Source organism: Zingiber officinale, unplaced genomic scaffold, assembly GCF_018446385.1.
Source record: "Zingiber officinale cultivar Zhangliang unplaced genomic scaffold, Zo_v1.1 ctg154, whole genome shotgun sequence".
NCBI classification, from domain to species: Eukaryota; Viridiplantae; Streptophyta; class Magnoliopsida; order Zingiberales; family Zingiberaceae; genus Zingiber; species Zingiber officinale.
Genome location: NW_024589848.1, coordinates 1,020 through 22,921, shown reverse-complemented (window position 1 = coordinate 22,921; position 21,902 = coordinate 1,020). Strand labels below are relative to the sequence as shown.

Genomic DNA, 21,902 nt, shown 5'->3' with positions numbered 1-21,902 from the left:
CTTTAGTTGGTAAGAGCTTTGGAAATCGTTGTCAAGGTCTTGAATTCAAATCCTCTTTTCATCACTTGGTCGGGGTTTATCCCTTCTGTTTGTAAAAAGGCTTGTCTACTAGCTTAGATGCTGAGCATTGAGTTCTATGCTTTCTTGTTAGTTGAAGACACTTTAATCTTTAGCTCAGCTTGAATTAGAAATAACATTTATATGGGTTTCTAGCATCACTGGAGTTAGTAATATTGAGCTTACTTTTACCTCACTTATGTTAGCATATAAACTTATTTGTTTAATGGGACATGAATTGAAAGAATTGGCTGTGTATTTCTGAAACTATAATTTCGCCTTTTCACTTTATTCTGTACTGAAGGCACAACATTTTGAGTAATAGCTGTTCTTACTTTGACATTATTTGTTGATCTTGTTAGCTAAATAAACTCCACTTTTCTGGCTGAAAGTTGATACCCTTCTGTAACCTCTTTACTGTTAACAAACAGGTTTGAACTTTACTCATATTTCTTCCATTCACCAGGCTGTCACAAAGGCTAAATTGGGTTACAATCCATTGGAAGTAAATCCAGAGGACATGGTTCGTTTCGCCGTGGAACAACCTCAGGTATCCTGGACTATTATCCTAATATAACTTCATATCTTGCTCAGAATTGATGGTTGGAGAATTGACTTGAGTAAGCTATTTTTAATGTGTTTAATAAGGTGCTGATATTATAGAAAATGTTTACCGTCATGTATCATTTAACTGGCTGAACATTTTTTCTGGTCAAACTAGAAAGTAGCAAATCTGCAATTTTTTGTTTATTTTAGCAAAATGCTAATCCAAGGAAAGAAAGGATAAGCAATAAATTCTGCAGTGTTTTGTTTATAGCAAGATGCTAAGGACAAGAAACAAATAAGAGAGATGGGAAAGGCAACTCTGCAAGGTTTCTTTTCTTTTTCTTTTAGAAAATAGAACAAAACACTTAAATAACTAAGAAAACCAGAATTTTTCTATGCTTATTAATCAAATTTTCCATCTTATTCTTGTTCATATTCTTTACATTCTGGTTTTGTGTCTCTTTGTTGTTCACTCAGATGATGGCTTCATATTCTGTGTCTGATGCTGTTGCAACATATTATCTATACATGACATATGTTCATCCATTTATATTCTCTCTTGCAACTATAATTCCTATGCCCCCAGATGAAGTCCTTCGAAAAGGAAGTGGAACACTTTGTGAAATGCTACTTATGGTACAGGTAAGGCTATTATTTGTTTGCTTGTTCTCACTACAAATGTAGTCTAATTGTGCTGTATCTGTTCTACATATAGTTGAACCTTATCTAATTCCTAAATTCTTGTCAATTGAAATGATTATTGTTCTGGTTCAGCCAATCTTTTCCTCTTTTATCATTTTGATTGCTTTTATGCCACAACAGGTAGTGTATTAAGGAAGACATGAATTGTGTTTCTATTTTTATAGGAAATAAATTTCACAAATGTATTGTAGAATATGGTGGCAGCCTGGCCTTGTCTAGCAAAGTGTTTTTTTTAATGAACGTGTGTCTCCTCTGAAAAGTTATTTTGTTATCATTGGCCAATTTTTAAATGCAGTTTTTTATGCCTTTAACATATGCCCTATTAGATTTGTGATTTTTTAAAATTAAAGTACTTGCATTAGAGTTTCTGGAAACTTTGTGTTCATGGTCTTAGTTCAGGTTAAAAATGAATATTTTGTTACTGTATCATTATGTTTTTGTTGCCTTTGCTTGTTGCTAATCTGACATTACAATTCTTTCCCTATATGCAGGCTCACAAGGCAAATGTTATTTGTCCTAACAAACACCAGTCAGACTCTGAGAAATTCTACAAGAACCGTCTTCTAGAATGTGAGACATATATTGGTGGCCATGTTGAATGTCTTGAAAGCGGTGTCTTTAGATCAGATATTCCTATCAAGTTTCAGTTTGATCCATCTGCCTATGAGGTACATCTTCAGCTCTATTTGCTCATGTAGCAATGACGAATAACAGAATCCTAGGTGATCTCCATCTACCCTAAGGATATGGAATGTTACAAATGGACCTCTACAGCTTAATATTTACATATGAGCCCAATTAGCCCATAATAATCTCCCTCAAGCTGGTTTGTGTATATCATAGAAACCTAGCTTGTTTCAAATATAATCAACTCTGTCATCTTGACAATTTGATCAATTAATCTGTTAGCTGATCAAAGAACCACTCAGTCTCTTCCTCTCCCATTCGCTACGATCCGCCAAGAGTGAAGATGTTGCAAGATTGAATTGCTATGTTGGTGGTTGCTATGATCAAATAAACTTGTCTCCCTAGCCCCAACATCACAAGAGTTGAGGTGCTGGCTTTAATATCACGTGAAAGTCTAAGGTAGTTTAGTCCAACCTGAATTGCCAAGCGAGATAGGTGGATGCCACTAATATTTAAGCATGCCTGTAAAGGCCTAACTAAGCCATATGGCGCCAAATGAAGAGGTGCTTTGGCTCTCTTTGAAAAATCATATATATGATTGTGAGGCTTCTTTTGTGGCTCATTTTCTATATAGTGAGTTGCAGATTACTTTTCGAGTTCCTTTGATTATTTTTTTGGTTTAATGATTTTGTAAACATTTTTTTACAGCTTGTTTTTTTTTTCCTCTGTATAATTAGCATGCCCTTATCAACAATATTAGATTTATAAAAGTTGTATTAGTATCTTATACAAAAGTTGCCATTGAATTCAATTCCAAGCTTAAACAGATGTGCATACCTTCTATTCTGCTCAATATCTAGTAAGTAGTAACCATGAAACTTTATTATCAAGAATTTTTTGATATACTTAATGGCCACGATTTATGTTATATGTTCTAAGATATTTTGGAATGATACAGTGTCAGTGTTAAAGTGTCATTGTAGGTGTTGAGAAGAAGATAGAGTTGGCTTAAACCCTACATGAACTCATCATCTATTGTGTTTTGTTGACTATGACCATCCACAGTTTGATTCATAGTCCCCATGTCTTGCCATCACAATAGATATGATTTCCAAGTTATCTCTTTGGCATAGCTATCTCCTGCATCTTTTGAAAGGATTGGGGAACTCATTGTTGCACACTTGCAAACACAGAAACTTGTGGAAGAATCCAGAGACCATGATCCTATACTAGACATCTTTTTTGTACTAGCCGGTGGTGGAATGAACCTTCAACAGCACAACTTGATATTTTTGAACCATTATTTATTTTCCAATTAATAACCCCTTATTTTAGTGTGGAAGGATTCTATAGAGATTAGACATCTAGGATAGTGACGTAAAACACATTGCTTGCATTATATCAAGTTTTTTTCCTACTCTGATGTAAATGCTAATAAAACACATTTAAATAGGAATGAGGATACTAAACATGTAGATTGTAATGATTGATTATTCTGCAAATTCCATAGTAGAAGAAAAAGGAGAGATATAGGAAACCAACCAAATAATTTTTTTATTTGGTTAGTTAATATCCCTAATTTGTTATATTGTTGGGATCATTATACTTGGATATCCAGACTGAGAATAAATACAATTCATTTATGGAAAAATTGGATAAGAAAATTGGACAAGTTTAAATGCGGCAATTTAATTGTATTAGTCTCTAAGGTGACGTTTGGTTCTTTCCTAGGAATCAGAATAGGAATGAAAATCATAGTATTGTGAAATGAGAATAAGAATGAGCATGGATATCACTCTTAAAAATAATATTTGGTTAGTTGAATATTTTCTAGCAGAATAAATTAAAATATTCTTTTTTTACTCTTAAAGGATAATAAGAGAAAAAATTAGATGAGAGAGAAAATTGAATATGAGAGAAAAATATAATGAAAGAGAAAATGTGATGAGAAAAAATGAAGAGAGGGAAAGTATGATGAGAGAAAATGAGGAAAGAGAGTGTGATGAGAGAGAGCATGATGAGAGAGGATGAGGAGAGAGAAAATGTGATTGGAAAAAATGAAGAAAATGAAATTGTGATGAGAGAAAATGAGGAAAGAGATTGTGATGGGAGAGAGCATGATGAGAGAGGATGAGGAGAGAGAAAATATGATGAGAGAGAATGAAAAGAGAGAAAGTGTGATGAGAGAAAATAAGGAGAGAGAGTGTGTGTGATCAGAGAGATTGAGGAGAGAGAGTGTGTGTGATGAGAGAGATTGAGGAAAGAGAAAGTGTAATGAGAAAAAATAAAGAAAGAGAGTGTGATGGGAGAGAAAGCATGATGAGAGAGAATGAGGAGCGAGAAAGTGATGAGAGAAAATGAAGAGTGTATGATGGAAGAGATTGAGGAGAAAAAGTATGATGAGAAAAAAAGTGTGATGATAGAATGAGGAGAGAAGAAGTATGATGAGAGAGAGAACAAGGAGAGAAAGTGATATGAAAGAAAAATTGAATAAATATATTAAGGGTGCTTTTGTCCAAAATTTAATTCTCATTCCTATTTCCATCAAAAATCCAAGGGAGGGGGTGAGTTTCATCAATATCCAAATTTTTGAGTTTTATTCCAAAATTTTAATTTCATTCCCATCATCCAAACACAAGGTTTGGGAATGAATCTATTCCGTTATTCTCAAACCCTAAGCCAAACGTCACCTAAAGATATAAAGTGTATTAGACGAGTTGTTTCTTCCTATGACATTGTGGTTTAGTTTTATATAGAGATGTGAGAACTGTGGGAAATTGGCCATTATGAAGTTCATAGTCTGAATAAAGATGACTATTTGCTTAATTTAGGTATTTTGGGCCATAATTGAGCTTGTATGTTGATGGATTAATCTCTCATTTAAGCAAATCTTTAATGTGGTTATATTTTCAGAACAGGAAATGTCACAGTAAAACAAACAATAGATTTTGTAAAGGGAGATATTTGGTACTTTAATTTCTTATACGGTTGGAACAACATGCTAAGTTTTTTTTTTTGGATAAGTAAAATATATATATATATCAAAGCAAGACCAAGGTATAATACCTAGAAATTAGTAGCGTCTCATGTCTGACATAATGTTAGATTAGAAACACTCCCAAAGTTTGATAAACATGGATTTGTACATTTTTAAAAATTTTCTCACTCTCCAACTTTCCTCCATCAATGATGCAACTGTTCCTAGATCTCCATACAAAGTGTATCAAAACCGACATTGCAAGGTGTTTGGCTTTAGTGAGACGACCTCCTCTGAAGACACACCCAACGACTTGTAACATCTGCCAGCAAGTAGACATCTTCTGCCCCATATGTAGCCACTCTTTGACCCTCCGCAGTAAAGTGCTCCTGTGACTCCATCTCCTACCTACAAAAGACAACACCGATCCTCAAAGTAGTCTAGTCTGTCTCTGATGGGAAGTCACCTCTGAGCTAGGATCCTAAGTGTAATTGCATGACTAGGCTGGATGTAGGGCTCCCACACTGTCCTCACCTAAAGAAGTCATAAGCCTTAGCCACACCTCCGTCTTGCTCAAACCTCTACATAGCACCTGCCGGCGACCCAGTAGCCATAAGGATGAGGTCACGAATCTACAACAACCGCTTGATGAGTGGGGAATCCGAGTGCACTGCCTCCCAAGTCCATGCATTCGCTCGCCTCAAATATGTATGATGCACTCACGTGATCTAAAGAGTATCCTCCTTTGCCTGAATCCGCCAAAGTACCTTAACCAGTATTCCAAGCTTTTAGGTTGCGGAATCCCAATCCTCCTTCATTGGGCTTGCACATATCCGTCCAAGATACGTGGCGTGTTTGGACAGTCACATAAAAGACCATGCTATAAATGCAGTGAATAATACCAAGGGGGATAGGAAGTATGTAGAACCAAAAACACTCCACTCCTTGTAACATCGAGATGATGAGTTGTGCCTTCCTTGCATAAGAAAGTGTCTTTTTCAGCCAATAGTTAATTCGCCGTACTAGAGAGTCAAGAAGTGGGCTATATAATTCGATATCTAAAGACGCTTAGCAGTAAGTGGTATCCCCAAATATCAAAAGAGCATAATCCCCTCTTGTAAGCCTGTAAGAGAAAGGATCCGCATGCGTGTCGAGTTATCCACTCTAGCTAGATAGATGTTCAACTTTCGATGTTTAACCTGAAGTCCTACAGTAGCCCCAAACATCTCCAAACAAGAAGATAATGCTCCCACTGATGCCTTATCCTCCGACTGAATAATCATAAGTCATTTGCATGCGCCAAGTGCACCAATATGAGAGGACCACACCGAGGATGAAATCTGAACTGACCGTGCACTGCTGTATTTGCTGCCCAAGGATCTCCATACAGATACTGAATAAGTAAGGAGAGAGAGGTTCCTTGTCATAACCCTCTTGCACCTCTGAAGAATCCAAAAGACCCATTAATGACTAGAGAGAATGATGTAGTGGTTACATACTCCATTATCCAGGATATAAACATCGTAGAAAATTGTAAATCAATAAGCGATTCACGTAGAAACTGCTAATGAACTAAGTCAAAGGCCTTTTAAAGGTCAACCTTCGTAATGCATCTAGGGAGATATGCTTCTTGTGATATCTTCGAAAGAGCTCTTGTGCTAGGTGGATATTATCTGTAATGAGACGTCCTTGAACAAAAGCTGCTTGAGATTGATGAAGTATCCCTCCTACTACCTTGGACAATCTCGAAGCCAATATCTTAAAGATGATCTTGTAGAATATTGTACAATAGGAGATCGGTCTATAATTTGTCACCATGTTAGCATGGGCTGATTTTGGGACAAGCGCAATCAAAGTGTGATTCCATCTCCGTAGTAATCTCCCATTGGTGAAAAACTCCATAACCGTAGCAGTAAAGTCCGACCGTCCCAAGAGTGCTTGAAGAATTTAGAGCTATACCCATCTAAGCCTGAGGCGCTCTAATCTCCAATATCAAATAACGCATGTTTTATCATGCTGCTCTATTAGAACATGCTGCTGAATGTTATGCAAGAGTGAAGAAAATTTATTGTGCGGTCAACAATCTCTCCGAGCTCTATGAAAATCTTGACCACCTCCCCCAAATGCTTTTGTAAGATTACCATCCGGTTTCTCCACTGCAATGATCTCATTATGCTTATTATTACATTTTACCAGAGCATGAATAAAAATAGAGTTATGGTCCACTTGCTTGAGTAGCCAATCTTAGCACGTTAGATAGAGAAAGAGTGTTCTGTAGCACATAGACGAGCTACAGTTTGTTGTTACTCCTTGTAATCCTCTGTCATATGATCATGCAATAAACCATCACCTTGCGCCCCCTCTAGGCGTGCTGGGGCAGCAGCAACTCTGACAGATATATGTTGATAATGCTCAGCTTTTAGCCTTTTCAAATCTGGTTTCAGAGTCTTTAAGATATGTGAGAGCTCATATCGTTTGTTGCTGCGTTCCAATTGTTGCTTGTATTCCACCCATTTCGTGATGTTGGGTCCACATATTGAAGAATTTGAATGACTTCTGAATTCGGATTCCTTGACCCAAGATCGATACCAAACAGGCTGAGTGATCTAATAAACATCTAGGAGGTGTGAATTCCCCCAAGCTCTGTAACTCAGCCTCTAACCATTCTTTAATAAGTGCTCGATCCAGTTTGCTACATATATTACCATTTATTCTTGTGTATTTGCAACCTGTACACAATAAATCTTCTAATCTAGCAAGGCTCACAAAATTATAAAAATCTGCAATGCAATGCAAAGTGACCGGTAACCCTCTACACTTGTCCTCAGTCGTTAAGTAAGAATTAAAATCTCCAAGGACCAACCATTACATTCCCATATCTGCATAAATGTGCTGAAGCCTTTCCCACAACACCTTCCTCCCCACCATGGTAATCTGACCATAGATAAACGTGACCGCAACGAGGTTACAAGACGTCCTGCAACGAACTTGACAGTAAAAGAATTGCTTAAGCCACTCCATCTCCAAATCTACCCTCTGGTCATCCTAAATTAGAACTATACAGCTCCTACTCCCTTTGTTGTCTTGTTGTTTCACTTGTAGATGTTGGAACCAGCGTAAGTTCAACTTTTGATATCCCTCGTCGAATAGTTTTGTCTCCAACACACCCAATATACATAACTTCACACTGCGAAAGAGGGACTATCCCCTTTTGCTTGAGGCCTTTGTTAAGGCTTCAAATGTTCCAAGAACCGATCGTCATGCAGCCTGGAACGGCTTAAGCCATCCAGAGGTATGTGTATGCTGCAGCCTTGTATTTGTACTACTCGGTGCCTGCTGTTTGTTCTAGTCTCTGCTGAGTATCATGTCGACGTGATGAGCCAGCCACGACCCTCAGTCTCTCGTTCTCCCTTACTTCATCCTGTTGGAATCGGAGCGCAACGGAATACATATAGTAAATCATGGATCTCTTCGTGGTATATATAGTTTTATACAAAATAATATAAAACATATTTCGAGTCTTCGATAAGTGTGAATGATATCATAGACAGATAAAAGCCCCACGTGTGACTCCTCTAGCGGTATCCACGCACATTCGATCACGAACTTGACACGATCCGTTAGGTGCTAGCCTCTTGGATCGACAAAGCCTTGGAAGTTGGAAGTACTACCGATCTCTTCCGATGGAAGAAAGCGAAGAAGAAGTCGAGGGAGAAATGGAGAGAAAGAATTTCTTTCTTGAATCTTTCAAAGGATGGCTATTTATAGCCTCCAAGGAATCTAAAGAGGTATGCCTCTTCATATTCTCCATTAATCATCATTATGATGACTTCATTAATAATCATTATGATGAATCTTTGAATTCTCTATTAATCATTATGATTATGACTATTCGAATTCTCTATTCTTTGGATCAAATAAATTCATATTTGATCTTGATCTTGACTAGCTTCTGATATTTTAGAATTGATTAATAATCCAATTAATTCTAATTCAGAAATAGTAAAATTGATTAATTTTAATATCCACTAAAATAATCAATCATAGATAATGTTCATGTCTACGTGTTATGTGTACGACCCTCTAGGTTTTATACACTGACTAAGGTAACCATTTGACAACAATTTTTAGCCACCCAACGCGATGAAATTAATATCAGTCATAAACTATAAATCACCATGAACCGATTACTGGGTAATTCAATCTCTTCATCTAAGCCTACATCTCAATTAATTTGGTACATTATGCATCATTACTAAATTAATTATTTTACCTGATTTCTAAGTTATAATAGACTAATTTTGAATGATAAATCATTCCTCTCATGATCATGGATTTCGAATTACTAATATCTCTAACAAACAACCCGGATGTTGACTCCTAATCCAAGAGAGCAATGAATCCTCTATTGACTCAACACTATTCTCTCTACGCTTTGCCATACACCCAACTACTATATTAATCTTAATCTGATTAAAGATTGCTTTTAACGGCGTCAAAGCACATAACTTCATGCATAGAATAAATGAAGGTCTTAAGTCAAAAGATCAGTTTCACTCGTTCATAAGAGGAATGACCAATGATACTTAATATGTGGTCTCCTCTTAAGCGTGTCATGTCCAGTGTATCTTTAAACTCAAGGCACTCCTAAGTACAACTTGGATATTCATCCTTTGGTTTATCTCGACCTAGTCATATTCAGCGTTGATCTAGATATCTATGTCCCCTCTAGATATCTATTCGATCAAGAACTATTTTCATATTAATATACCCATTAATATGTGGAACTTTATTATTAATCATATACGTACAAAAAAATAAATAATTAATAATGATAAATACTTGTCTTTATGAAATAATTATCCACAAAATACATAAGGAGTGTTTTGGTACATAAGTGCACACACTAACACAACCACTGTCGCTAGGGCCTTTCCTTTGCTATGAATAACTGGAAGATATGTTTTCTGAGTTCCCTCTGGAATAGGGAGGCTAGTAACATTTTTCAACAGCCTATTTTGTTGCACCATAGGAATCTGGTTTTGTCTTCCATTGCTTCTCCTCCGATACTGAACCTCCCATTTCCCATTGGCCTCTTGCAAAGGTGGATCATTATCCTCTATGAGAGCCTCCTTACCCTTCTGAACAACCTGATGAGAAGTAACTCCCACACCTATTTCCACAGCCGGTTGTTCATTAACTTGACTCACCGGCTTTGGTACTGCCAGAACTGGACGATGAGTGTTCATTGGATTTTCTGCAGCGATTAACACCTTTGCATTCTGATTTATCTTAGGGCACATTGAGTCATCATCCCTCTGTACAATACTCTCCTTCCCTACCAATGTATTTATTTTCTGATGGACAGCAGGCTCCTTTCCGAGTGGAGACCCAGATTGTTCAGCAAAATCATTAGGTCCTTGTACTGGTGTTTGTCTACTCAAACCTTCCGTCCAATGTGGATGTTGCCCACTTGTTATCACAATCCCCGGATGTTGAATTACTTCTGCGGTAACATGTAAGGCCAATTGGATTTCAGTCCCAACTCCGCATTGATTTTGGTAATGTCCCATGTGATGGAAGTTTAAACAAAATTTGAATTTGGATGCAAAGAAAAGAGGAAGATCTACCTCCATGCCTCTAGGGAGGGTCGTAGGGATTGTATCCGGTGGTTCCTTTGTGATGTCAACCTCCACTAACACCCTCGCATAGTTGATTCGTTTACGTTGACACGCCATTTGATCAGTGAATAATGGTAGGTCAATCATGGAAGCCAACTTGCTTAGGGCATGAATGGTCCGACATTCTAGTGGTAGATTAAATATTTGTACCCACACAGGTAATCTCCGGAGATCTTCCTGCCTAAAGAAGAATCCTACCTGAAGTGGTTTCAGGTACAAAGGACAACTGAGAGCAACGTAAGGTCCCCACGCATGAATTTGTCATAGTCCTCTACAGATTGAAATTTGAAGATCAACCACAGTTTTGTGGACATTTATTTCATATTTGGCATTCCAACGCTTTGCCATGGCTTTGATCGTAGGTCAACCCGGAAAACGACCGACGAACCTCCATACCAAACAATCTCCCATTGTTGTCTTGATTGCGTCAACATTTTCATCCTCCAGTGTCACACATTCTGTATTTTCAGAAAACATATACCGAAGGGTATCTTTGACAAATAACTGATTTGAGGAGAAAAGATCAGCCCATCTTCTTGGCCCCTTAGGTCTCCCATCCATCTCCTGAGCCTGTGATACCATCGGATCCCCATCTTCGTTCAGTGATTCAGTTGATGTCGCTCTGGTTTGAAACACCTCCGGTGCTGCTTTTTCTTGTAGTTGTGGCTTATTAACCTTGACTCGATTCGTCATTAGCATGTGCAATTGGTTGAGGAAGAGGAACGGTTACTATCCTCGATGGAGGAGCCACCGCAGCATGGCTTCCTGCTACTCGTTGCCCCTTGCATCGCATCAAATTTGGTAGGTTGGCAACTTTGGAATGTTGTGACAAATTATGCACGCTAGTTCGGGCGCTAGATCAACGTCTAGCGCCTAGATAGGGACTAGGTGCCGCTAGGTGGATTCTACAGTATCAACATAAATTACATAATAAATCACATTCTATAACTCCAACACAATAACATTAAATTTAAAATGAGTTCAAAATTACACAACTAATAAAATATCACAAATTTATTCGACTTCTTCTTGTCTATAATTTTCAACAACTTGTTTTTCATCGGACACAAATTTAATATCATCATTGTGATCCTCTTCTTCGGATGCAAAATCAGCCTCGTGAAGTTCTCTCACTCTAAAGTTTTTTCGAGATTGTAGATTTTCATCTGCTCAATTGTTTCATCAACCATTTGCTAAGTTCTTGGAATCTGGTTGCTAGTTTAACTTCATCCTCTTCCCCACCATCCACAATCTAACCTTGTGCATTTGAAACATTTTTTGCAAAAAGGACATCGACATTGTTTGTTCAGTAATCTAGCATTAAATTGGATAAATATTAGATTGTTCAATATGTTGACATCCAATCTATTTCTTTTCTTGTTGGACCAAAGTTTAGGGCTTATAAAACTTAAGCCAACACAAAAAAGGTTACATTTCAAATTTATTTTAATTGGGCTTTAAATTTAAAAACTCAAACTAAAAAAAAACATGAAAACCGGTACTATTTCCGTCTAGACGGTTCGATTAATTAGTTAGTGCCTAGGGCCGCCTAATCCTGCCTAGGCGCTAAGGCCGCCTAGGCTAGCCGATTAGCATGTTTTCGGTGTGGCTGGTGGGCGCCTAGCGCCTAGGTGGTCGCCTAGGCCTATTTTTAGAACATTGATTCTGCACCTCTCCAAACCCGGATGGAATATCCAAAAAGGCAATAATTTTGAAACTTGCCGTTTAAGCGAAGGAAAATCAAAATTGGATCAGAAAGCCTTTGTGGATAGAATTAATTGTTTCCAAAGATAACCAAGATCTGCCTCCCAAATCCAGAGATAAAAGGAGAGAAACTGCTAGCCTTCCAAATAAATCTGTTGACAACGATTTTCCTTGTGCGAAATCCAGCCACAAGGATCCACTGTGTAGCCATTGATTGGGTTACACAAGACAGGTCAGCCTCATCTTCCACATCACCTGCCCACGTCAGCTTTCTTCCTCAGTCCACCACAGGCAGGAGGAGTTGTCACTGGCATTTGAGAGGATGATTATCCATGGTTCACCACCCACAAGCACCCCGCCCAAATGAACCAATTCTGAGCGTCAAGAGGAGGTTTCTTCCTAGATGTTTACACAAGTTCAAAGAACCAATTCTGAAATACCTTAACTTCCAAGGGATACCTCCTTCCCCATGTGAGATCTCACTCAGAGAAGATGTGGTATAAGGAAGCTAACCACAAACCCACCCTCTTGATTAGAACCCAAAGGATACAAGCGCTTTTACCGTCCAGATCTCTAGGATGGTTTGCCGTCACCTTCTCCCTAGAGAGAAGGAAGAGTCTCTCTCTCTAAACGTGGCACCCTCCCTAATAGTTACTTATCCCTTTGATGTGTAGTACAGGTCTAAATAAGTTGTTGAGTTTGCTTGGGGAGTAGGACAGGTACAACAGCAACTGATGGAATTATATTAGCCATTCATGCAATTTTTTTTTTTATGATTAGATCGTTTTCTAAATAAGATTGATCATAACTTGTGGATCATTTACTTAATAATATGGACAAGTTACAGTTCTTTAGCACTGTTTTGGACCATGCTCTAGGTAGTCTTCCTGTTCTAGTATCATTGTGTTAATAGATAAGTTATATTAAGATATATCCTTCCCATTTATTACCCTTGTGCGTTCATAAGTGTCTGTTTGTTAAATTCAAAAGTGAGTGCAGGATTCAGCATATTTCCCCCAAAATTTCATTGTCAATATTTATTACATATTGAATTGCTTATCAGAATTTCTTTCTTTTCAGCTATTAATGAGAAATCTGGATCGTGATCTGCAACATGCAATCACAGTAGAGGGGAAAGTGGACATTGACTCAATTGCGAATTATGAAGATGTAAAAACTGCTATAATGGAAAAGGTTGCTTTCTGTATTGTGCTTATGTATTTTTGTTAACTTTCAAGCTCACTTAGACTTCTCTATTTATTTTATTTTAGATAAAGAAAGTCTTTTTTTTTTTAAATTCTAAATACACATGTAAATTTAAAAGGTTGCCTTTGTAATGCTTTGGGAGGCCTTCACTTGTCTGATTTCTAGTAGGGATTCATGAGTCTTTATCTTGTTAGGTTTAATCAATAGTGACCTCATTTTTTGATCTTTGCAGTATTGGAATAAGGACATTAAGTGTTTTTGGTTCCAAGTGGTTTTTTATCATGTGTATTGACTTATCTGTTCTGTATCTTTTGCAAATACCATGTGGTTAGTGTAAACTTTGACGTGATACCAGTCTCAGTATCTCACTTTGCAATATTGTCAATTTGCAGCTTGTCTACTTACGGGATCATCCAACATGCGAGCAATGCCCTCTAATTTATCATCTTGATGTTGCTGCAATGTATCCAAATATTATTTTAACAAATAGACTTCAGGTATTACTATACATTGTCAATTTGTTTCCATTTCTTATTTATTTTAAGACCTTATAGACCTTTTTTATTTTAACTTTCTGGGATTTATATTGTATTTAAGGGAAAATAAAATAGTTTATTTGAATATTTTTATTATTTGTATTCTTAATCTTATTCTAGATCTCATATATATGCTCAACCATATAATCTACTAATAGATTCTTTTCCAAATAATATGAATGGAGAGATGAAGTTGTGATTCCAAATAATTGAGAGAAAAATAACTTGATTATGATGATAGATGTGTAATTATAACAAAATACTTAATAAACAATAAATATTCTCTAAAGTTCATAACAGTGACCTATTTGATATGTGACTATTTCTTTGAAGTTTAAACTATGGTTAAAAATATTAAAGTACTGTATGTCTGTTTCGCATCAGGCAAAATTGACTGTATTTTACTGATTTGATCAAATGACCTAGTGGTGGATCCCCCTTTTTGTTGCAGTTTGTAGTATATATAGTTTTGTTAGTTTCTAGTTTCAACATGGCATTATGGCAGGATATACCAATACATATACATTTGATTTTTTCCTACTAAAGTTTGTTTAATTTATTATATTTATTTTAACTACTGTGCAAGATGATTACAAAAAAAATAAAACTCATAATTAGGTGTTGGATAAAAAAAGAGAGAATATGATACTAAATATTTGATATAGCAATAAGGGAATTTAGTTTATAATTTAGATGAAAATCAATGAATATGATTTGTAATTATTAACTCCATTTAATTCAATCTGATTATGACTATTAATATCAGTACAGTTTGCACTGAGTTGAAAGATAGTCGATGGACAGTTGATTTTTTTTTTTTTGCAGTGGACCTTAAAATAGTTGGGACTAATAAGGCTTGTTGTACCTTAAATTTAATTCATGCTAGTGAGATTTACTACGACTCTGTGTATTTAAAAATCTATATGTGTGAGATTCGACTTTGCTGACATAGTTGCTATTATAATTCTCATATTTTACTCTTTCATGTACTCAAAACTATTTTATGCTTTTCTCCTTGAAATGTTATTCTGTCACTTACCCATCAGTCTGAAAATCATTTAAGCTGCACAATTTTCTGGACAATTACTACCATTATTTCTGTTGTTTTGCTCATGTTTTCTTCTGTTTCTAAATTACATACTTTTCTAGATAGTGACAATCTCTTTGATAAATCTGGATTTGCTACATTTTGCTGATCAAATGTCTGAATTTCCATGAGTTACAGCCTTCATCCATAGTTTCAGATGTAGTCTGCACTGCATGTGATTTTAATCGTCCAGGGAAAAATTGCCTACGCAAGCTTGAATGGGTTTGGCGTGGAGAGACCTACATGGCCAAAAAGAGGTTTAGTTTTACTGCTTTTGAACTGGTTGAATAAGCAAATGTATCTTGGTTCCCTAACTTGCAAAACAAACTATATCCATGTTACAGTGATTATTATCATATGAAGAAACAAATTGAGTCAGAGCTGGTTGAAAACAGTGATGGTATGTCAGTGCCCTTTCTTGAACTCCCGAAATCAGAACAACAGTTGAGGCTGAAAGAACGCTTGAAGAAGTACTGTCAGAAGGTATAACACCTCCATGCCTATAAATTTTGTTTCTTTGAGGAAATTTATTAGTTATCTGGTGGCTGTTCAAAACAGGCTTATAAGAGGGTTCTGGACAAGCCGATAACAGAAGTTAGAGATGCAGGGATATGTATGCGTGAAAATTCATTTTATGTGGACACAGTTCGAAGGTCTGTAAACTATGTTTTCATGAATTTGATCTTGAAATATTTGGTTTCTGATGTTACTGTCTTTTCTTGCCTTGCCATTTTTGGATGTTTGATTATACCTTTGTCGATATTACTAAACTTCTAGCTTTAGCTTTTCTAATGTCATAGAACTTTTTTCTGCTCACCTTTGTAATTCAGGATTGATTTTTGAAATCATTATTGTATCTTCAAATTCAGTTTCCGAGACAGGAGGTATGAGTACAAGGATCTTAATAAGTATTGGAAGGGTAAATTAGCAGATTCAAAAGCTTGTGGAAATCAGATGAAGATTCAGGAAGCACAGGTTTGAGCAAGAGCTTTAAGTATTTCTTGAAACATCCCTCATTTGATTTCATCATCTATATTTCAGGATATGGTTGTTCTCTATGATTCCTTACAACTTGCTCATAAATGTATACTCAATTCTTTTTATGGATACGTGATGCGCAAGTGAGTTCTTCATTTTATGTGTTAATATGTTCAAATCCAATACTTAACTACTTTCCTGCACTGATGTTTGGGGATTACTCACTAATGTTATTGAATTGTAGAGGCGCAAGATGGTATTCAATGGAAATGGCAGGAGTTGTTACCTATACTGGAGCAAAGATTATACAAAATGCTCGTTTACTTGTTGAAAAGATTGGGAGGCCACTTGAACTAGATACAGATGGCATTTGGTGTGCACTTCCTGGATCTTTTCCAGAAAACTTTACATTCAAAACCAAGTAATTTCTGAGTTCTCTTCCCTTTTCTCTTCTATCAAACTAAGTTTTCTTTTTCTTTTGAAGTTTCTTCAAATAATTTTATTCAAGCTACACTAACTTTTGTTGCAAATTGTTTTTTCTTTTATATTAAAGTTTTGAGGTTGCATATAAACAAGGGAAAAACATTTGTTTCGTTCTCCTCACTCTTTGGGCTATTGTTTCTCTATTATTCTAAAAACCTTCCAAATGCCACAATTAGTGTCGGATGTGAGTCGATCATTTTCCTCTAAATCTGAAAACTGCATCCTTTTTTTTTCTGAACACATCCTGATGTTTGTATTTGAAATACATATTCTCTAGAATTTATTATTCTTTTTCATTAGCCTTTTAATGTGCCGAAAGCAATTCTTACAGGGATGGGAAAAAAAAGATCACAAGATCATATCCCTGTGTTATGCTTAATGCCGATGTTGCAAGAAACAACACTAACGATCAATATCAGGTCTGTAGCAGTGAAATAAAATTTACTATTAGATCAATTTGGTTATTCTTATTTATTAGTGCCTGTTTATCCTCTCCTGATAATTTATTTACTATCATGTGAGCATCAGATTTGGTGGAATCATTTTTTGCTTGTGGTTGTCATTGCAGACGCTTAAAGATGCTATTAGCAAAACTTATACCACACACAGTGAATGCTCCATTGAATTTGAAGTTGATGGGCCATATAAGGCAAGTAAATTGCATTTCTTCTGATGAGTTTGCCATCCTATTTTGTGCATAAACTTGCGTTTATCTCTTTATGATGCTTTCTTTGAAGCAGGCAATGATACTTCCTGCTTCAAAAGCAGAAGGGATATTGATCAAGAAAAGATATGCAGTTTTTAATCATGATGGCTCTCTTGCTGAACTTAAAGGCTTTGAGATCAAACGCAGAGGTGAGCTGAAGCTTGTCAAGGTTTTCCAGGTATGTTTCTGTGTGGTTGCTGTTTTATATCTTCCATGGCGAAGGGTCATTATGCCATAAATACTATTGGTTTTAGTTTGATGTTTTGATTGAGACATAAGCAGTGATTTTATTTATATTTAGATATTTTTATGACATTTTCTATTTAATATTTGGAGGTCAATTTATGATCACTTTGGGTTGTGCTTGTTGCCTATCTCTGTTATTCAGCTTAATGTATTTCTCTTTCTTTTGACCCCTTGTATAGTGTAGTGCAGGATCATGATCATTTTTATTTTTTGTGTATTAATGCAATGAAATTTGTTATTTGAAAAATCATGTTTCTGTATTATGTGATAAATACTGCAAGGCTTCGATCCAAGCTCTTGGGGCTTTATATCCTGCTGTCTTTTGGATATCATTTAGAACAGCCTCTTGTAAGAAATACTTTTAATGGGACAAAAGATTTGGTGCGAGGAATGAGAGATGATTTGGTGGAAAATATAGATTTTTTTTTAACAGAAACTTACCTTGAAATAATTGTATATTTAACAGGCAGAGGTTTTTGATAAATTTCTCCATGGTTCAACCTTAGAAGAATGTTATGCAGCTGTTGCATCTGTTGCAGACAGTTGGTTAGATTTATTAGATGTAAGCAACAATGTTTCTCTTAACATCATTTTGTGTTAATATTTTTTTTATCATAATTATTTTTTTCATCTGATGCCTGGAATTTTATTTATTATTGTTTTTGGTAGAACCAAGGCATTGATATTGCCGACAGTGAGCTTCTTGATTACATATCAGAGTCAAGCACAATGAGCAAGTCTTTGGTCAACTATGGGGAGCAAAAATCATTGGCAGTAACTACTGCAAGAAGGCTTGCTGATTTTCTGGGAGATGAAATGGTGAAAGACAAAGGACTTCATTGCCAATACATAGTTGCCCGTGAACCACAGGCAAGCCAATTGTACTATCTATGTCAATTAGCAAATACTACTTAAATGCAAATTAGAACAACAAGAATGCACATCCTGATACAACAATAAAGGAACAAGTTTCTATAAATTATAATCGGTCATAGAGGTGATGTGACGTTATAAGTCTTGTTTTATTAGATTTGATTTTAGAGTTAACAAACTAATTCATTATTGTTTAATTGATGCTTGCATCAATAAGAGGAGAGATTGTTCATTACCTTTCTCTCTGAGGTATGAAGTGGAAACTCAGATGTTTGAATGCCAATCTTTGTTTCAATTAGCTTATATGGTTTCACGAAATCTTATTAAGCTATTAGTTGTTCAAATAGAAGAGATAAATTGATGAATTTATAGTAAAAGATTACTTTTTACTAATTATTCAGTATACATCTTAAATGGAGCAGAATACAAGAAATTTATACCTACACTACAATGAGAGTGAATCAAGGCCACTCCTAACAAAATGTCTCATGAACTTAATTCTCACAAAAGGCTGCTCTGAATGATAGTCATTTGATGAATGTATTCATCTCGCAATATGTTCTTGGAACCCACCATGCCCTTGGCTGACCATCAAAATAGGTAATAAGAGCTCCATTTACTCTCTGCATCCCATGCTCTAGAAAAGTCATTCATCTTGTTGAGCCAACAAGACTTGATCAATAGATCAGGCTGCCCAATGAGTATTTGTGCTGTCCTTGGCCAATCATGTGAATGTCAGTACTCTTGTCTTTCAGCCTATTGTTTATTAATGTTTGTACAGAGGAACCTATGCTCTTGTTGGTATCTCTATTTCACCTCTTGTACTAACAGGCCATTGACTTCCTCATCTCTACTTTCTTTTGTCTCTACGTCTGCAAAACTTTTGGAATCCTGCTGCGATATTATTTGACAGGGAAGTTAAGGAAGTAAATTATATTATCTCTTCTGAAGATTGTCGCCAACTTCATCTTTTGAAGATAGTCTGTCTTGGAATATTGTTACCAACTATGTTTTTGAAGATATCTCCATTCGAAATTATCAAGTTTAATCCAATTATCACTTCATTTGAAGATTAGTCTAGAGAGTTATGTTGTCATGTTTCTTAGCGGCTATTGTAATTTTCCATCTTTGATATAGTAATCATCTTTTCATTATTGCATTTAGGGATATCTTATATTTTACGTAGAAAATTGGACATGGTTGTTTCTATGCTCTAACTTGGAAGGTAGATTTAGATATAATAGTTTCTATTGTCTATTAATAATTAATGGAATTGTTAGAACTAATAAAAATGCTAGACTTCGTTTGATGCCAATATTTTTGAATTGGTTGGTTGGTGTAGAAGCTATATCATTAGTTAGTTCTCCTTTGATTGAATAATAAAAACAACACAACATTTTTTAATCTATTAATTTTGATTATCTATGTTCATTTTTCCTTATTAAGCTTTGACTAAATGCAGAAGTGTTAACATGTTCCAAATTCATAATAATTTAAAACACTTTGAGTTTTGGTGGTAACTCAAAAGAAGCATCTATGGGACAGTTAGACCCACTCAATCACAAGGATTGTAGTTTCCAACCTCAATTTTGAATTGTGCTTGCTTCTTTTGTGGTAGTCAAAGATGAAATGCATAGATGATTGATAGCATCATTCTACTTTGTGAAAGTACATGGTGGAAGGTGTAGCTACAATGGAAATGATAAAATGTGAGAAAATAAGTTGAAATGGTATGGACTTATGCAAAGGCTATCAATATTTAATAACTTATACTGTTAGTTGAGTTGAATGGATTAGAGTGGAAGATGTAATTGGAAAAAGGGACCCCAAAGAAAGAATCAGTCAATCAACGCAATACAAAACGTTTTAATGATTTTGAATATTATTAATAATGGATTTCTTAAGCTCAAACAGTTGCAACGAATATGTCTACGTGATTATGATGATGGCGATGATGCTGATGTTGTTCTCACACTATAATAGTTTGGCAATGCGAGTTCTTTTTTCGTTTAATGCTTGATTTTTTTTCTCATGCTAGTGGTATGTGAATTTATTTATATTATATTACTTTAAAGGATAGCATCACTTGTTATTCCATAATAATTAATGCAGGGTTCTCCAGTAAGTGAGCGTGCAATACCTGTTGCAATATTTGAAACAGAACCAGGTGATTTCTTTTCCTTTTCTTATCTTCACATAATAGTATGGCTTAGTGCTTGGTGGTATCATTTTGTAGTGTGTGGTATCATTCTAATGTGTGTGATACCATTGCAGAGTGTTTGGAAGGTTAATGATCCTGATGATTCCATCTTGTACTATGATAATGTTAGGTAGAAATTATGTTTAGTTTGAATGGACAATTGATTGTGCAGTTCATCTGCTTGCAGAGATTGCTAAATTCTATCTACGCAAATGGTGTAAAATATCTTCTGACGTGAGCATCCGGACAATTGTTGATTGGTCTTATTACAAGCAACGTCTAAGTTCAAATATTCAAAAAATTATCACCATTCCTGCTGCTATGCAGAAGGTCTGTGTTATCATTCTCAATTAATTTCTTAATTTATTGGAGACTAAAACTCAAACATGTCAGGTTCCTAACCCAGTACCTCGGGTGATCCATCCTGATTGGTTGCACAAGAAAGTTTGTGAGAAAGAGGATAGATTTCGTCAACGCAAACTTGTTGATATCTTTAATGCAGCAAGGAAAGATGAGATGGCTCATGACAAAATTTTTGATGTGGATATAGAAGAAATTTTGTCCAAAGAAGATGATAGAGCAGTCCCACCTCAGCCAGTAGTTCATAGCTATGAAAGTAACAAAAAGTATTCAAGCCAATCATCTTCATCTGGAGCAAAATTTTCTAATATTGTGAAGCAAGATCTCTTTATTGAAAATTGTTCAAGTGACATTGTGAACAAGGCAACTAACTATCAGGCTTGGCTTGAAATGAAGAAAAGAAAATGGAAAGCCACTCGTGAAGAAAAGAAAAGGCGCAGGTAATTTGCTGTCTTGTTTCTATGTGATCATCATCTAAAAATCTGTGTTTTTTATGTGAACATGATTGATTTTTCTGTTCATGGTTTTAAGGAACTCTTTTTTGACCCACTTATTGTTGGGACCGTCTGTTAGAGGGGGGAATGAATAGCGTCTCACCCAAATCGATCGTTTCTTTCTACACTTACGCAGCGGAAATACAAACAAACAAGTAGAAAGCTAATCTAAATACAAGACAAGAAATGCAAACCAAGCTAGACGATCATTTAACGTGGTTCGAAGATTAGGGCTCCTACTCCACGACTGCCCATAAGGTGGGCGATCCTGATCCGTCGGTGGATGACTCCCCGGTAAACTCCGGCTAACTCACGTAGCTCCTTGTGGATGGAGAAACCTCACCACAATTCTCACAAGAACACTTAAGACACTAGGGCACAGGTAAACTACTAATAGGGGTTAACCACCTCTATTTCGTCAACCTCAACCAAGCTCCCA

The 21,902-nt window shown here is 36.0% G+C and overlaps 1 protein-coding gene across 1 annotated transcript in view; it reads left to right on the top strand.

The window, feature by feature from the left end:
* Positions 1 to 21,413, top strand: part of LOC122036403 (DNA polymerase epsilon catalytic subunit A-like) — a 28,066-nt gene extending 6,653 nt beyond the window's left edge. The window contains exons 12-30 of the mRNA XM_042595701.1: positions 524 to 607; positions 1,081 to 1,245; positions 1,797 to 1,973; positions 13,375 to 13,488; positions 13,893 to 13,997; positions 15,262 to 15,380; positions 15,468 to 15,606; positions 15,682 to 15,776; positions 15,993 to 16,098; positions 16,165 to 16,244; positions 16,346 to 16,522; positions 16,916 to 17,003; positions 17,153 to 17,233; positions 17,325 to 17,468; positions 18,003 to 18,098; positions 18,206 to 18,406; positions 20,522 to 20,576; positions 20,797 to 20,939; positions 21,003 to 21,413. Of these exons, the coding sequence (XP_042451635.1) occupies positions 524 to 607; positions 1,081 to 1,245; positions 1,797 to 1,973; positions 13,375 to 13,488; positions 13,893 to 13,997; positions 15,262 to 15,380; positions 15,468 to 15,606; positions 15,682 to 15,776; positions 15,993 to 16,098; positions 16,165 to 16,244; positions 16,346 to 16,522; positions 16,916 to 17,003; positions 17,153 to 17,233; positions 17,325 to 17,468; positions 18,003 to 18,098; positions 18,206 to 18,406; positions 20,522 to 20,576; positions 20,797 to 20,939; positions 21,003 to 21,413 (2,580 nt within the window). The remainder of the gene's footprint in view (positions 1 to 523; positions 608 to 1,080; positions 1,246 to 1,796; positions 1,974 to 13,374; positions 13,489 to 13,892; positions 13,998 to 15,261; positions 15,381 to 15,467; positions 15,607 to 15,681; positions 15,777 to 15,992; positions 16,099 to 16,164; positions 16,245 to 16,345; positions 16,523 to 16,915; positions 17,004 to 17,152; positions 17,234 to 17,324; positions 17,469 to 18,002; positions 18,099 to 18,205; positions 18,407 to 20,521; positions 20,577 to 20,796; positions 20,940 to 21,002) is intronic.
* Positions 21,414 to 21,902: the final 489 nt, after the last annotated feature.